Genomic DNA, 17,117 nt, shown 5'->3' with positions numbered 1-17,117 from the left:
AGGATAATAAGAAGTAAAATAAGCCCTTAAAAACACCTTCCCCCCTACTCCTCCCTCCTTCTACCCAGAAGGCAGGGAATAGGGGTTGTGGTCAATTCATCACCCATGGCTTTTCACACTGCTCTGGGAGAGGAGCTGTTCCCAAACTGCACCATGGGGTCCATCCTATGGGAGAGTTCTCCACTAACTTCTCCAATGTGAGTCCATCTCTCAAACAACAACTCTCTGTGAACTGCTGTAATGTGAGTCCATCCCATGGAAAGAGTCCTCCCAAAACTGCTGAGGTGTGGGTCACTCTTCCATGGGGTACAGTCCCTCAAGAACAGGCTGCTCTGGCATGGGAACAGGACCCTTCTCTCCAAGGGTCTCCCACAGCTTCACAGCCTCCTCCCAGGCATCCACCTGCTCCAGTGGGGGCTTCTCCATGGGCTGATGGGATCTCTACATCCCTGTGGATCTCCAAGGGGAGACAGCTGTTCCACCATGATCCTCACCCCAGCCTGCAAAGGAATTTCAGCTCCAGCCCCTGAAGCACCTCCTCCCCATCCTTCTCCAGTGACCTTGGTGTCTGCAGAGTTGTTTGTCTCACATATTCTCAACTCTGCTCTTCTCTGATTGGAATTAAAACTGTGCCACAAACTTTGTTTTCCTTTCTCCTTAAATAAGTTATAACAGAAGCATTATCACCACTGCTAATTGGCCCAGCAGCATGTCCATCTTTGGAATCATCAGGGATTGGCTCTGCCAGACATGGTAGAAGCTTCTTGCAGCGTCTCATGGAAGCCACCTCTGTGCCCCCACCCACTACCAAAAACCAGGCCATGCAAAACCAATGCAATGCCTGTTCCAGATGTTTGCAAGGCAAGATGTTTTCTATTACCATCTGTATGGCCGTTGTCTTTTGTCAGGTGGGCAGTTTGCCTTATGTCTCTGAATGATCACAATCACTCTTCCCTTGGGAGGGGACATCTGCTGATAACAGGCTATTGAATGTCACTGCATGACACTATATGAACTATAACATCCAATTGGGAGATGCTCTGCCCAGAGGGAGGAGCCAAGCATTCCTACCCAGATATAATCCAGAGGTTCTGAAACACCAGCATGGCTTCTTCACTGGATTTCCCAGAGGAACAGCAGCTGCCTCTTCCACTGAATCTTCAGAGGAAGAATACATCCTTTTCTACACGATCCCCTGCTCCAGCAGAATCACACTCCAGGAGGGCTGCAGCCACATTTCCCAGCTGGACTGCGACCAACACCCTGACCAACAGGGTGTCAGGTTGAGTTCTGACTGTCAGTGTTGTTCTAGTGTACTGCATTGTTTTATTTTATCCTTTTATTTTCTTCCCTATTAAAGAACTGTTATTTCCTGCTCTCATATTTTTGCCTGAGAGCCCCTTAATTTAAAATTCATAGCAATTTGGAGGGGTGGGGAGGGTTTACATTCTCCACTTCAGGGGAGGCTCCTGCCTTCCTTAGCAGGCACCTATCTTTCAAAACCAAGACAATGTCTTAAGAATTCTAAAAAAATAATCTAAAAATCAAAAATCCTCACCTTTCAAACTTTTCTGTTAGTAATTTGAAGTAACATCCCTCCAGTGAAAACCTTGTCCCACTCAAGTAAAAAAAAAAAAAAAAGAACAGCTAAAATTCTGTTTAAACCATTAAAAACATCCTGTATGTACTTATAAGAAGAAAAGGTGGATAAAAACATTATTAATTGGACAGATATTCTGAAACCTTTCCATGATTATAATTAATTCACCACTATCTAGAACAATTTTTTGTAAGGAACACACATCTATAAAAAAAGATTATCAGTGGGATTTTTTATTAGCCAGAGGCATACAGTATTTGGAAGGCACTCAGTACAGTGCTACATAATCATTTTAATTGGATAAAGGTTAACTGGATGATAATGCTGATGTATGAATTAGGAAATAGAAAGCAGCAGTTTTAAACTGCTTGGGAAAAAAGGAATGTCCCAGAAATCAAGAAATACTTCCCCCATCCAACCCGGGGCCATTGCCCTGCTATGAATTCAAGCAAACATACTTCCTGACAGCTTCAAAGCTATGGAAGGAGAGAAATTATCTTTCCTTTTTTTTTTTTTTTCATTTGCCTGTAGAACCAGCAACAAACTCTGTGAGTTCTTCCTTGCCAAGAGACCTCTGAACACAAACCCATTTCATGATCCAATCAGTGCTCCTACTACAAGCTTCATACACTGGTATGAGGAAGCAATCACCACTGTAGCCAGTATTTTTTGATTTCCATATCTTTCAAAGTAGATGGACAACAGTGAAATGGGAAAGGAAAAAAAAAAAAAGAAAAAAAGAAGCTTGCCTCCACGAAAAACCCCAAAACCAAATCAGAAGCCAGTAACAACACTTCCACCACAAGAAAAATCAAGGTAAGAAGATAATAACAAGGTAAAACAATAACGAGCTATAGCACAGGAAAGCTATAAAGCCATCCAAAAGGGATGGGGACAATAAAAAAAATATGGAACATGACACAAAGCTTACTACCTATTCATACACATACAATCATGGACAGAGACCTGTGGAAGACCAGAAGGAGGTGTAGCCCCTAAACACTCAAAACCACTCAACCAACCAAACCCTGCAGGCAGCCTTCCAGGTCTCAGGAGCACCCTTCCCAGGAGGCATCACTCACCCATCTGCAGAGGTACACTTGCAGATGCTGGGGCTGTGGGTTCAGTGCCTTGAACTGGACACAGGTCTGACATTGCCAGGGCACAATTCCTGCATTATTCCATCTCTCGCCCATTTACTGCTAAAATCTCTCCAAGAGTCACTTCTAGCAAAGAAGTTGGATCAAGGAACTGACCTATTTCTGAAAACATTCCCCTAAGAATAAAAACTGCATCACAGTGGAAAGTGCCAGGAGTTCAAGAGGAGCCAGACTGATCTTGAATAAAAGTGGGATAGATCTGTGCCAGAATGAAGCATCCATGTAAACATGGTCTCAAAAGGTGGATGACAAAAATCACAGAATTGCCTGGGTTGGAAGGTACCTTAAAGATCATCTTGTTCCAACCTCACTGGCCTTGGACACATCCAGGGATGGGACAGTCACAGTTTCTCTGGGCAACCTGTGCCAGTGCCTCAGCACCCTCAGATGTCTAATATAAATTTACTCTGTCGGTTTGGAGCCACTCCCTCTTATCCTGTTACTACACACTCTTGCAAATCGTTTCTCTATCCTCTTCAAAATGGCTGAAACATAACAGCTGTATATTTATAATAGATTTTTCTTAGGGTAACCATCACACTTTATGCCTATTATGTCTTAGGTTTATTATTTATTAAAGGAACAGCTGCTACCAGTCCATCTCAGAGTTACTCAGTGAAAGACTGGGAGATGTGTGTGTAAAGAAAATGGCAGACCATATATGATGAGAGGTCTGTATGCAAGACAAAAAAAGAGAATGTGAAATGCAGCAGTAAATGTCAGCTGTGCTGTCCCCACCAGGATACCATGGATATGGGAAATGCAAAGTCTCTACAGACCACATCCAACACTACACAGCCCTCTCAGAAGCATCTCAGGTTCAGGAGTTGGGTCAGTTGAGCTTTGCTCCTTTGGCTGGGCATGCTGAGCATCTAGTGCAAGTGTGCCTGGTCTTTTTGTAACCTGAGGGAGCAAAGCAAAGCACAGAACACAGATTGCTGAGGATAATGAAGAGCTTTTTCTCAAGCACGTGCCAAGTGATTGTCTGCTAGCTCAGCTATGAACCAAACAAGGTAAGACAAGACAGCTTCCCTGCATACAGCCATTGCATTTGAGTCTTTTAGAAGACAGAATAAACTACTCTACTCTTGGCACAAACATTATCCTGATGGAACCCATTGATTAATCTTGTCCATCATATCTGTGGAATTAAAAATTAATCTACAGGAAAATGCAGCATTGCAGTTTCATTAAATTCTGCAGTACATGCTTACCTAAAATATTTATTTATGCAGACAATCCTCATTCCTTTTCAACCTTTTCCCTCCCTCAGCCTCAAAGCAGAAGCAGTCTTTGAAATAGTATTTTTTTCATTTCATTTCTTTTTAAGACATACAAAAAAAAATCAGTACAGGGAAAAACAAGAGGGAAGATTTTTTTATTATCAGCAAAAGAAAGACAGGAATCATCTTGCAACATATGCTCCAAGTTTTATTAGTCACTTAATTTGAAATATATTTCCATGGTAGACTACAGTCAGGGCTAAAAATCCAAGCCTTCTTTCTCAAGTAGGTGAGTATACTAAGGTTTAACTGCAGGATAAATATACCATCAGTATAATCCTTTATTTCCAAGCAAGTCAAATTTAAGCACTGGCATAAAGTAAACTAGTTCAACCTTTGCTGTGGATGAAAAGTTAAATAAAACCTAAGACCTCAATAATCAATGCAAAAAGTGCTAAGATACCATTGAGTCAAACTTTTAGGCATGACTGTATACATATCAGAATGTATTTCAACACTCATTTCTGTTGAAAATGTCATTTGTTTTTAAGGACATTCTGTGCTGCCAAAAATCCATGTTTCCCATTTCATTAAATGGATCATTTTCTTCAGAGCAAAATTTATGGACTCTTTAGACTGCTGAATTTCAAGTAGTGCAGGTTTAAAATTAATTTTCACCTTCAATACTGTGGCAATTTGCTTTGAGAAACTAGAAAGGGCACATTATGCAGCCTAGATAAAAACAACAATTTCTATTACAGTGAAAATGACAAGGTGGAGAGAAACCATTATCAAAGCAGTAAGACCATTGTCATTGTGTCTCAAATTTTCAATAAAAACCAGGCCAAACAATTTTTCTCTGTTCAAAACCTTGTCATCCCTGGCAGTTTAACAAACTCTTTAGCAGGAAGACAAAGACTAGAGGGAGGGAATTGCTGCCATCAGTGCTGCCTGAAGTGGGCCCCAGGACAAGAAGTACAGTAGGATTATCAGATATGGTGACAAGAGGAAGCTAAGCAAGTAAATAAAAAAGAGATGGACCAGACATTTGGTGGCCCATGTACAAAACAGGGGACATCTGGGGATTTTGGGGTGAGATAATGTCATAGCTTTAGTATGGTCATACCCCAGCCTGTACTGGGCCTGCCTAAAGTGGTTTTTGGGTTTCACAAAATACCATGTATCTAGGTATGTTACTTGTGAAACCCAGGGGATTTGAGAAAATGACAAGACAACAATTTCTGGAAGCATTATGGTTAGAGATCAGAAATGTCAAGTGTTCTGTCAACAGTTATAATTAATTACCTATAACAGAAATTGACCCTACTATTTCCTGCTCCATGTTACACAAAGATAACAGTTAGGAATGTAGTAACATGCATTTATAATTTTGTTATTTCTGGGGAGGATTTTTGTAAGAAATACACACTGGCCACAAAATGGTCATGCATCCCAGTGATGTTTAAAAAAGAAAGTGGACACATGTAATGGCTTCACAAAAGAAATCAGTCATGAGATGCCAAGTGTAACACCTTCCAAAGCCAAAATTCACTTCACATCTGAAAGCTACTCTGGGCATCTAGCTAAAGATTGCAAAACAAGCCAGCTGCTGATTACAAAATGCATTAGATCTCCAAACTCACAGGTTTAATTCATCCTCACAATATCTAGACCCAAACTTACTTTATTATAGTTGTGGTTTGGTCTTCCAGGAAAGGAAAAAAAAACCAAACAGTTACATGCATACTTAAAATGGAATTAGGCATCTCCAAATGAAACTAAGTGGGGGGAAAAAAACATGCATTAGACAAAATAATTTTTTGCCAGCTGTGACTGTTTTACAATTCATTTTGGACAGGGAGTTCAACACAGATGGTAAAAAAATTTCAGTCCTTCAAACAACTCATGTATGCTAACTACTAGACATAAAATTCTGCACATAGTAGCTGCTCAAAACTGCTAATATAATAAACATACACCAATAGCTTCCATCTGAACACTCTTTCCCTTCAAACAGGGAATGAAGCACACCTAAATTAACTTCCTACTCTGCATATTCAGTAACTCTGAAAGCACCCTTTGGCAACGGGCAGGCTCCAGATGGGTTTTATGAACAGTCTGGAAGCCAGGAGCTGATTGACCTGCAAAAGCACCTTCCCATGACAATAATGTGTAGATGGGGGCAAGGGTTTTCCCAAAATTCCCCTGAAACAGCTGGTACTGCAGTGTCAGCAACAGGACTCACTGACCAGTGGCTTGATCTGAAGTATCATCTAGATCACTCCACATCTTAAGGATTCTGGCACACAGAGCTGTAAACCATCCAAATTTACATCAGTGCCCCATTGTTCTAGCATCTGCAGCACTTGCACTTGACAGCTGTTTGCAGATCAGGCCCGTGCAGATTTACTTCCCAGTAACAGGTACAATCCATACAGCAGCATGCTAACTGGTTTGACATGAAAAGAAACCACTAATAAATTCTACTTATTTATACAGCATTTCATTCCACCCAAGAAAGTTTCATTTTGTGATACTTAAAAACAAACGAACAAGAGAAGTCACCAGCTTACACTGAACGCAAGAAAATGTGGAAATATGCTTCCAGTACCACTTCCTATGAGTTCAGTGTTAAACTGAAGTCAAGGAAGCTTGGGAGGCAGCATTCAAGTATCTTCCATATCCTTTCAAAAAAAGCAATCTACTGTCTGAGTTTTGCCATATTTAAACTGTGTGATGTGTTGTCCAAATACGTATTCTGACAGATGCACTGAGCTCCCACTCAAAAAAAGTAAAGCAAAACCAAGCAACATTAATCTTTAAAACACGTAGGTGGTTCTGCTTATTCCCTGTTCTTCCCTTCCTGTTCTGCAATACTCCTCTACTGCTAGTTCCTGCATCAAAACTTCAAAATCCAAGCTGGCAGTGGACCACAAGAGGAAAGAATGAGAATCTCAAGGTTCACAGTACATTTCTGCAGGAGAAATACAAGTCCTTCTATAGTCTGTGCACCTCCTAGACCTGTGCTCTGCCCACTACTCGGACATCTAGCCTTGCATTGTCAAAAGAAGCTCTTTTAATAAAAGAGTTAACAAGGAGGCAGAGGAACACATCTACTTGTATTGATGAAAGGAGATGGTATTTTTTATTTTTTGAAAAATACCTTCAAGAGCCAGAGAATACATGAAGTATCTTTTTTTTTTATTAACAGTGAGTAGAGTTTCCTTATATATTAAATTTGGATTATTTTAGAGCCAAGGAGCCACAGAGCAAGATCACTGCACTTGCACATTGGGTTTCCACCCAAATAGCTCCTTTTAGTATGTCCCTTCTGGTCTTTCCCAGGCTGGAGGAAGAACTAGGTGCTTGGGCTAACTCTACAGGTTTTACAGAGGAGTGCATCTCCCCTTACAATGCAGTCATTATCACAATGCCTGGAACACTGCTCACAAGAGATCTGCAACAAAAACCAGATGGAAGGATTTCTCAAGAGAAGTACAGGCTGGAAAATCTAAGCCTTCCCTTGCTTGATGTAGTTTCAAGGTTCTGTTTGGATCTGGGTAAAAAAAAAACAGTTCCTCAGTAGATGGTACAAAGACCTGCTGCTACAGCAAGAGTGAAGAACCAAGAAAGCTGCCACAGAGCCAGGGAACATGAAGGCAGATGCAGGAAGAGTACCTGCCCACTGGATTAGCAGAGCATTATACTCAGCCTCTACCTAGAGCAAGAAGTAAAGCCCACAGGAAGAAGCAATCCTTCTTTTGGATAAATAGCATTAAAGGAGAGAAAAGAAAGGAAGGAAAAGATTGTATTTGGCAAAAGCAATCAAAAAGGAGATTTTTACTTGCGTACTACTCCAACACAAGAGGTACCACAACTCAGCCTTGCTGCTTATTGCTTCCTGCTAATGGGAAAATGCAAATTTGTCCTATTCCCTGACAGCAAGTACCATCTTGCAGCCAAGCTAAACAGCAGAAAGCAAGGAAAATACTAGGCATATTTGGAATATCAACCACAATAACAAGGAGTTGCCCAAAGCTAAGAAGCCAGTTTGAGCTGCATTTACTAGCAATCCTCTACAAAGTAATTTCTTTGGTAGGAGCAGGTGCTGTTATCCAACTCTTCCGTTTCTCTTGTTAGGGTCATAGGCAAGTTTAATAGCAAACATTAAATAATATTTGCTATAAAATATTATTTAATATTTTAATAGAAAATATTAAATAATAGCAAAGCATCAGTGCCATTCCCTAGCCAAAGCCCAACATGCCACAGACCTGGTCAAAGGAGTGTGAGGAAGGAGAGAGGGCCATGGGCAAGAGTTGTACAGAACAGGGAGCTTTTTTTCCATGCTGCTGAGTTGCATCAGCTTCCATGTGGCTTTTTGTTTTAAATTGCTGTCAGCAGATCTGAATTTCCTAATATTTGCTATCCATTTCTGAATTTATTACCAGCATTCAAAAACCTGGGGCTCACATGATTCCACCCCACCCCAAAACATCTGCTGGCAGTGACCCCATTGCTGCCACATGCTCTTGCACCCCAGACCACCTTGTCCCTTCTCCATCAGCAGCCTGCAGCAGCTGCACTGTGCATCTCAAGGGGGTGTCTATGTGATTTTTAACCCAATCATTGTAGTAAAACATTACTAGCCTTCCTAAAATACCATATAAGCAGTTGTACTTCACAATAAATTCGGATTCTTTGACCCTCACACCGAATCCCTGTGTCTCTCTCTCTTCATTGCCGATACTTGGCAAACAATTTTTTTCCTTAGGAGTCAAAATTTTTCTTATTAGTCTCTTTGTCATTTAACAATCTATGTCTATTACCTTCTGACTGCTTTTGCTTACCTCTTCCCTTTACTTTTGAGAGGGCTTTTTTTTAAATGCCACCCCAAATTTCAAAATCACCCAACAGTCAGTTGAGAGTCACACCCTGAAACCTTTTTCCAGAATCCTTCCCTGCCTGCAGCATTTGTGGTTGAATCCCCAACCTACTGAGATACTCATGCCTTAAAAGCTCCCAAACTTCCCAGTCTTACTTCCATAATTCACATATTTATTTCTGTAACTTCAGATAGACTTACTACCTTTAGTCACTGATGCATTTTTACTTACTGATGGTCTTTTCTAATTCCTTTCCTCACCCTCAATAATTTCATTATGCATAAATCAACTTTCTTTAGATAACCAAAGAAGACAACAGAAAACCAGAGGAAATCTTTGAAACAGTAATAGTAGGATAGGTTAGGGTAGGCTAGGTAGTTTTGTTAGTGATAAACAAAAATATGAATTTCACAAAGCAATTTTCTTAGTAAAGAGTCAAAGCTACTGAAGAAGAATCCATTTCAATTGCCATTACAATATCACCCTTAAAGTGAATATTTTCCCCAAATGCAATAAAAACTGAATAAAACACTGCAAAACTTAGAAAGAACAATCAGTGAGTGAAAGGACGGGGATGAAGATGCCGAGAGAGCAAAGATCTGAAAAATAAAATGACCTTGCTTTCTAAAGAAATAGTTTCACAGGAACTGGTTCGACATTTAGGAAACAAAGCAGTTACTGCTATGGAAATATGCAATAGCCCTCACTTAAAAAAAAGGTGGCATAGTAAATGTAAGAACTAAGGCAACTTAAAGCATGCCCTTTTGTTCCACTGCATGAAATAACACATTTTCTTTTCAAATTGTCACACACTGCTACAAGGCTATTGTACTATCACATTGGGAGACAAAATAAAATTAGATCCAAATGTTCTTAGTATCTAAGCAAGTGGGTAAGAAGTTTCTGCTCTCAAATATGAAATCAGTGATTGTGACTTCATCTGTAGGGGAAGCTTTTCTTTTAAGAAACTGTGAATGGTTCTGTGTGCAGCAGAGGCCATTAACTCTGGACTGCAAAAGTGCATTTCAGTATCATGGCAGAACAACAGAAGTCATGTTACAGCTGACCTTTCCAAATCAGCGCAAAAAGCCCAAGGGCATTTTAAATAATGAATTGCCACCTCAGCTTTATTCAAAACACTTTATAAGAAAGAAGTCTTTGCACACATACTATACAAAAACTATCCCCCAGGGGTAGAAGAGAGAGAAAATTTTCCAACAGTCCCAGTGACTCTCTCAGCAACCAATTCCTGAAGCTGTTTAAACAGGTGCTGGAGAGAATCTCTTCAGAAAGGACAAGAAGGCAATGGAGCAAAAGAGGGAAGATTCCCTACAGACTGAGCTCTCCAGCACATGGCTGCACTTAGGCTTTTGAAAGAGCAAAAAAAACAACTACAGTAATTCCTGAGACAGCACTTACTTCCTGGCAGTACTGAAGAATTCCTTCTTTTGTCCCAATGCAGGTCTTGGTGCCAGAGGGGTCTGATTCCCACTTTCCATTCTGCACATTCATATGCATGTTGAGTTTGCCACAGAACATGGCAATCTGAGGTTCTGCCAGCAGCCCTGCATTTCCATCAGCAGGCACCTGGAAGGAGAAGAAAAGTTTTAATCTCACATTTGACATTTCAGTCCAACCAAAGCAGCAACAGGTCAAGCAAGTCTGAGACAAACTCATTCATCTATTGCAGCAAAGACCAAAATTTTTTATTCAGGGAGATGTGAGAAATATAAATGGGGTATTCATAGAAATCCAGAACAGAACAGTATTAATTTTAAAGCTTAACTGTCACAATGGGCCCCTGGCCCAGTAATAATTAGCATTGACTCCATTATTCACAGAAAGCTGATCAATCTCTTTATTATATTATTATTAAGAAACCCAATGCTTTTGTAGACAGTTATGATACACCTAGACCGAATTGGTCCACCAATCCAAACACCATCACCATTGGCTAATTAAGAAACCACCCTTGGGTAAACAAATCTCTATAACGCATTCCACATTTTCACAATAACAGGTGCAGCAAGTGAAGATAAGAATTGTTCCTCATTCTTTTCTCTGATCTTCTCACAGCCTCTCCCAGAAACACCTGGGAAAGTTATGTGTTGCTCTCTGTGACCAGAGAGCTGCTGCCACACCTAACCAAACTGTTTTGTGGCCCAAAACTGTCTTACCAATTTGGGCTAAACATGGGACAATGAGCACAGTTGGAGCACAGTTATAGAAGTTTAATTTCCCAAATATAGCTGTTATAATGTGGGGGAGGGGTTTACTAGCAACTAATGGAAAAGTAAACATGACTTCTGTTTTAGCATGAGTTTCCTAAAAAACCTCACAGTGCATCCTTTTCCAGGCCCCTTGGAAGCACACTGCCTCTATTTTATCATGTCTTATGAAGATGGCAGGTTAAAATCAGCTTCCACCAAAGCTTTTCTTGGACTGAACTTCAAAATGCAGAGGGGCTGGGGAGGTATCAAAATGGCTCTGCTGAAGGTTTAGCTGACAACCAAGAATTACCGAATACCATCTCCCCAACAAGCATTAAAATACCAGGCTCAAGACAGATGCTCCTCCTCTTGAACCACAGACACTGCCCATGACACCAAACCAAGCACTGCTGGGGCACCCAGCCAGACATCAAAGGCACCCTCAGCACAGGTTTAAATCTCTCCCATGGTACCACAGCACTGAAGACAACCCCTGAAGGTATGAGGTGAAAGGACTAGCTTTTTGTTTTACATCTGAGGAACATGACACAAAGAGAAACCTCCTCTCTGGGTTAGGGACCTCAAGAGACAAGTCTACAGCTCTCCACTGCCCCTCACACTCCAAAGGCCAGTTGGTCGTATTCAAGGTGCAGCAGAGTATCCATTTCAGTTTAAATATCTATTTTTAACCTTTAATCTAAGCTTGAAGGCTTCTCAAGAGGAAAATTAAAAGCATTTTAAAAATTCACAAGAAAGAAAAGAAACAGAATTATAGCATCATAGGAGATATGCAAACCCAGGATATTAGTTTGACTTTTTGTTTAAACACAAAAAAGATTTCATGAATTTTATATGCCTATAGCACTAAAAAAACCCCCGAAGTCCACATAAGAAACACTGTGAGAGTGATGATCTAACTATCCCCTGGATTTGCACTGAAAGTGAAAATGTCAAAATCAAACCAAAGCTTTGTTTGGGGTTTTTCTAAGAGAAAAGAGAACATTTCTTGTCCTGTTTTCATAAGATGTTATGAATTGTTATTGCAATTCAGCTCAATTTCTCTTCTCCTGTGCAACAAGTACATTCTGTACAATTGAAGAGCCAACTATCACTGTTGTTCCACTGGGTAATTAGAGAATTTTCCAGTAAGTGGGATGACACCTTGTCTTGGCTTGCCTTAATCAGGAAAACTAATCACACGCTTACTCCTTCTAATACCTACAGAAACTTTGGAGAGCAACTCAAATGTAACACAACTATAACAATCTGCAAAATAGCCTCCAAGTTAATTATTTTATTTTTCTTTATACATGCAACATAACCCTATTAAAATTTCAATAAAAATAGACATGAGTCATTCTACAGGTGATGTATGGATGAGAACTCTATATTCCCAGTCCGCTCCTTCAATTGAGATCCTTAGTAAATTAATAAAGCACACAGTAGTCCCACTGTGGCAGATTTTAGATTTTTTTTACTCAAAATCATAAATCAAAACAAAAGTATTTAGATCGTAGAATCAAAGTTTCATTTAGGCTGAATGAGACTTTAATATTGAGTCCAACTGTAAACCTAACACTGCCAAGTTTAACCAAAATAAAAGCCAAAAATAAAAGCTAAAATTTAGCTAACTAATTTCAAGGGATCTCTATATGGTGCAAGTTTCTGATAACGTAAAATCTCATTAAATATTACTCATTTTAAGAAACATCAAACAGTGGTTTGATCACAAAGGGGACTGAACATTGGTATTTTGAGGGAAAGGTGGGGAAATGTAGCACTTTCTGTAAAACACATACACTTATGAAGATTAAATACTCAAAAAAAAGCAGGAGACTAAAACATTAGTAAAACTTACACAGTGATAAGTGATTTGTCCCACACATACTTTCATAACATTTTAAATATGTGAATGAATCAATCACTGGTCACATCAAGGGTATATCCAGCTAAAATATGTGAGCTGGTGATGAATTTTATGCATCATTCAAGTTTTCTTCATAACCAATGGTTTAATTCATTTACATTCATACCATCACAAGAAAAAAATATCAGCATTACAATGCAATTAAATAATCTAGAGCAGCAATCTACACTGATAAGCAGCTTCTATAGAAGGAATACTCAATAACATAAAGCTACAGTCCAGTTTGTTACAACAACACCTGTAGTGGCAAATCTCTCCTTGACTAATCCTAAAGCTCTTAGGGAGACTAGTCTCCCAAAGAATAACCCATGGGACATAAACATAATTACATTAACAGCAACTATTTACTTTATTAGTATTCTGCAAAAGCAAAAACTCAAAGCATATTAATGGAACTGTAACACATCATATTTTTTCTTGTTTGCCTATGTCTGTGAGCTAGCAGTATGGCTTTTTTCCCTGCTTCTTAGCAAATCATTAAATAACAGATCAATCAGCACAGCATCTCAAGGTAACTTCAAATGTTATGCTCAGGTCTTGTCAGTTTTCAAAGACCAAGTAAGAACACTACTCATCACTTCCACAAGACATCTGTAATATGATTTTTGTAATGTGAACTACATAAATTTGAAAAATGGCATGTACAGGACTCTGAAAAAATTATCTCAATTGATGGTACACTATTTAGATCTCTGCATTAGTCTACTATGTCACAAGACATTCAAGCATCAGCATTTTGATATAGAAAATAAAATTATTGATTTTTACAAGTGTAAGGGCACAAGTTCTGAAAGACAGGTACCATGGCTGTGGTAATGCTCACAACAGGTTCTCTCTTATAGAATTCCAGCATATCAGAGGTCTGTCTTTCAGTTTCAAGACTCATTTTACCTCCAGTTGAGTGCATGTCCTGGTTAAGGGCAAATATGGGAGAAAACCTCCAAAAGGGGCCCCCCCAGAAAGCAAACCCACCCACACGGCATCGCCCCCCCAACCAGTTTGGGAAGAATTTCCTCAGAGAGAAGTGGAAATAATCTGTTTATATAAGAGGCAAAGCACTCTCCAGCACACAAAATGAACAATACCAGATGACAAAACTCATCCAACCCCTCTGAAGAGGACAAATTCAGGAACTCTCTCCTGTGGGTGGTCATTCTGTTATCAATCCCTCTGGCTCTGGGAAAGGCTGCTGCCCACAGCAAGCCCCAATGGTCACAAAGTGCAAGCTCTCAGTGCTCCCCAGGTCCCAGAGCAGGTTAGAACAGCTCCAGGAAAAAGGAAAGAAAAACAGTCCAGGGAAAACTTCTCTGCCTCAGCTAGCTAAACTAACTAAAAAACAGCAAAGCACCATGTTCTGCCCCGTCTGTGCCCAGACACCACAGGGGAGGAGTGAGAGCAGGCTGATAACAAACTCTGTGTTTCTTCTTCTTCTCCCTGCTTTCACTCTCAGAGCCAGTCTTGAAGGCACAGAATATAATATCCAGCATAAAGAGAACACACAAATGGGGATACAAGCATCATAACATCACCCTAGGACAGTGCATCTTCCTGCACCATCCTCTGATACATTTCCTTCTTACAAGCAGGTAAGTGCTTAAAATATTGTTTTAAAGAAAACAATTTCAAAATAACTTTCAAGGATAGGCTTTCAGTATTTTGCATGCTCTCACAGGTGGGATACTAGAGAAAAGCAAATCTAACCAACATTAAAGACTGAAATCAGAAGACAACTCCGTACAACGAAGCCCACTGGGTATGTAACTGCTTTGGATATGGAAAGAAGAGGGATATAATTCAACTGCTTTCTCCTCAGATTGGTCAACTTAGGACAAAACAAGGTCAGTCTTAGCAAGGCCACCTGAATGGCATCATTTAATTGCTGGAGCCTGTCATTATAAAGTAGGTGTTTCACAGTATTTTTCTGTTTGTTTTTAGAGAAAATAGTCATTACATGTATTTATTTCATATCAAAATGTTGAATTACATACAATACAGAAAAAAATAAGAAATCATGTAAGCATTAGGAGACTAAAATGTAGGGAATCTGTTTCCTTTCCATGCTAAGAGGTAGTAGAGATGCCTTTGCTTTCCTGTCTTTCAGGCCTGGCAATTTAACACATTTATTTGAGGAGAGATGCACATCCACATGGCATGCTGGATGCCATTTATACTATTTCTGAGACACTCAAAAAGGATTTTGATAGCAGAGTACAGAGGACTGAAAGAAGTTTATGCAATTGCAAAACTATAAGGAATACGTTACGTTTGGAGTTTTTTAGCTCACTGCCATTCCATCATAATATCAAAAAGCCTCTTCCTGTCAAACACTATCATTATTTAAGACAGAAAGCACAGCCCTCTCCCTGCCTCCACTCTCTCTGTCATTGCTTTCTGCAGTTACAAAGACAATCAGTATATTTGTTAATTGCACTTCATAATCCCTATTTAACCAACAAGTGTCGGCTTCTTTCACAATTCAGATTATATTCAGAAAACACAGGCTGCAAGGTTTTACCCTCAAGAGGTTTTCCATCAACAAACCAAAGTAACACCACCTCAGATAGCTCTGCTATTAACTTATAATTAAGAACTACAACAGAATATGGAAATAAGCCTCAGATCTTCTATGTGCTGTTATTAACCATTGAAACATCTAAAGCCATTCCCCAGAAGTCCCTCAGTCAGCTTCTGTGATTTATATTGCTTTATTCTGCAAATACTAACCTGAAGCCACTTTTATAAACATTCAAAGTGTACTTAATGTGCAATAAATACTTAATTTGCAGTTACTTTCAAGGAGAGGACATTCAGTAGCAACCTCCATAACTACAACTTGCTCAAGAACAACTGTCCTCCTTAGTTTATGAGATGACTAAAATAATCCCTCCCTAATTTTAATGTTTAATGCTAACACCAGTTCAAATCCCCAACCAAGAAGTCAGTGACTACAGTTTTAAGGTTTAACAACAGTAAAACTGGTTCAAATAATGTGGACAATTAAGCATATCCAATCATAACATATCACCCTTCCAACCCTTGGCTGTGCTTCCTCCAAACTTTTATACCATATTCGGGTTGAAACCTGAGGTTTCTAATTAACTAAAGCAGCACCAATTTGCATACATAGCAGTTTACTTCCTCTATGACAATTAACAAAAGAAAACAAATTTTGCTTTTGAAGTGAGGCCACTCATACCCTTTTTCCTATAAGGAACAGAAGTAAAAATAGAATGAAAGGATAAAAATAGAATAAAAGGATTCTCTGCTTGCCTTACACATTCAGTGAGCGAAACATAATACAGAGACTTGTTATTCCCAGTGGGAAGACCAGGGATTTTTTTCACTGAACTGTCTGGTCTGCTGTACCCTACAAGTGAAGATTGTTGCTCAGCTCTTGAAGTCTATGGTTCAAACTGGGCAAATGCCATGCAAATCCAGGCTTAGATCACTGGACACAAATCCATGCTTTCTTGCCCATCAGTTAGCCATCAACTTTGGCAGACTGTAATCTGTTACACTCTGCTCTAGACATCTTATTTAAGCCATAAAGTATTTCTCCTCCTGGCTTTGTTAAGGATTTTCTCAGAACACAAATACTTTAAAGTCTATTTGTATTGAAAAACCTGCACATGTAGATTCACAATGAAGAAAATCTCCTTTCTTAAAAATGCAATCAGGACAAAAAAAAAAATTAAAAAATAAGCCACCTTAATTAGAAAAGGAGGAAATATCAAATTATTGTCTTGTCATAATTTTAGGATATCTGTCAAAACCAAGGAAAATTTTCCATCTCCTCACTTTTCTTTAGAGATGAAAAAGGCTAAGAGGTTGTCAAAATCAACATGAATAACCTAGAAACAGTGTTTTATTGTATAATGCTTGCATAGAAACAGCAGCAGCAATTACTGTTGTCAACAGTGTATAGAAATAGGTCAGAAAATCATTCTACTGATTATGCAGTCAAATTGCTCAGTACAGTTGCTCCAACTGGAAGACAAACATTTAGCACAAACAGTCACAGAAAGAACCACCTTCCTAACCTGCAAAAACCCTGTGAACATCCATATCTAATTTACAAAAAGCCATCATCCAAAATTTGGTTGAGAAACAG

The 17,117-nt window shown here is 39.4% G+C and overlaps 1 protein-coding gene across 4 annotated transcripts in view; it reads right to left on the bottom strand.

The window, feature by feature from the left end:
- The window catches only part of APP (amyloid beta precursor protein), a 199,209-nt gene that overhangs the window by 142,070 nt on the left and 40,022 nt on the right, over positions 1-17,117 (bottom strand). For all 4 annotated transcript variants that reach the window (XM_054654581.2, XM_054654580.2, XM_054654582.2 and 1 more), the window contains exon 2: positions 10,289-10,456. In XM_054654581.2, the coding sequence (XP_054510556.1) occupies positions 10,289-10,456 (168 nt within the window). The remainder of the gene's footprint in view (positions 1-10,288; positions 10,457-17,117) is intronic.

Source organism: Agelaius phoeniceus, chromosome 2 (assembly GCF_051311805.1).
Source record: "Agelaius phoeniceus isolate bAgePho1 chromosome 2, bAgePho1.hap1, whole genome shotgun sequence".
Classification (NCBI taxonomy): Eukaryota; Metazoa; Chordata; class Aves; order Passeriformes; family Icteridae; genus Agelaius; species Agelaius phoeniceus.
This window is presented reverse-complemented; position numbering and strand designations above follow the sequence as displayed.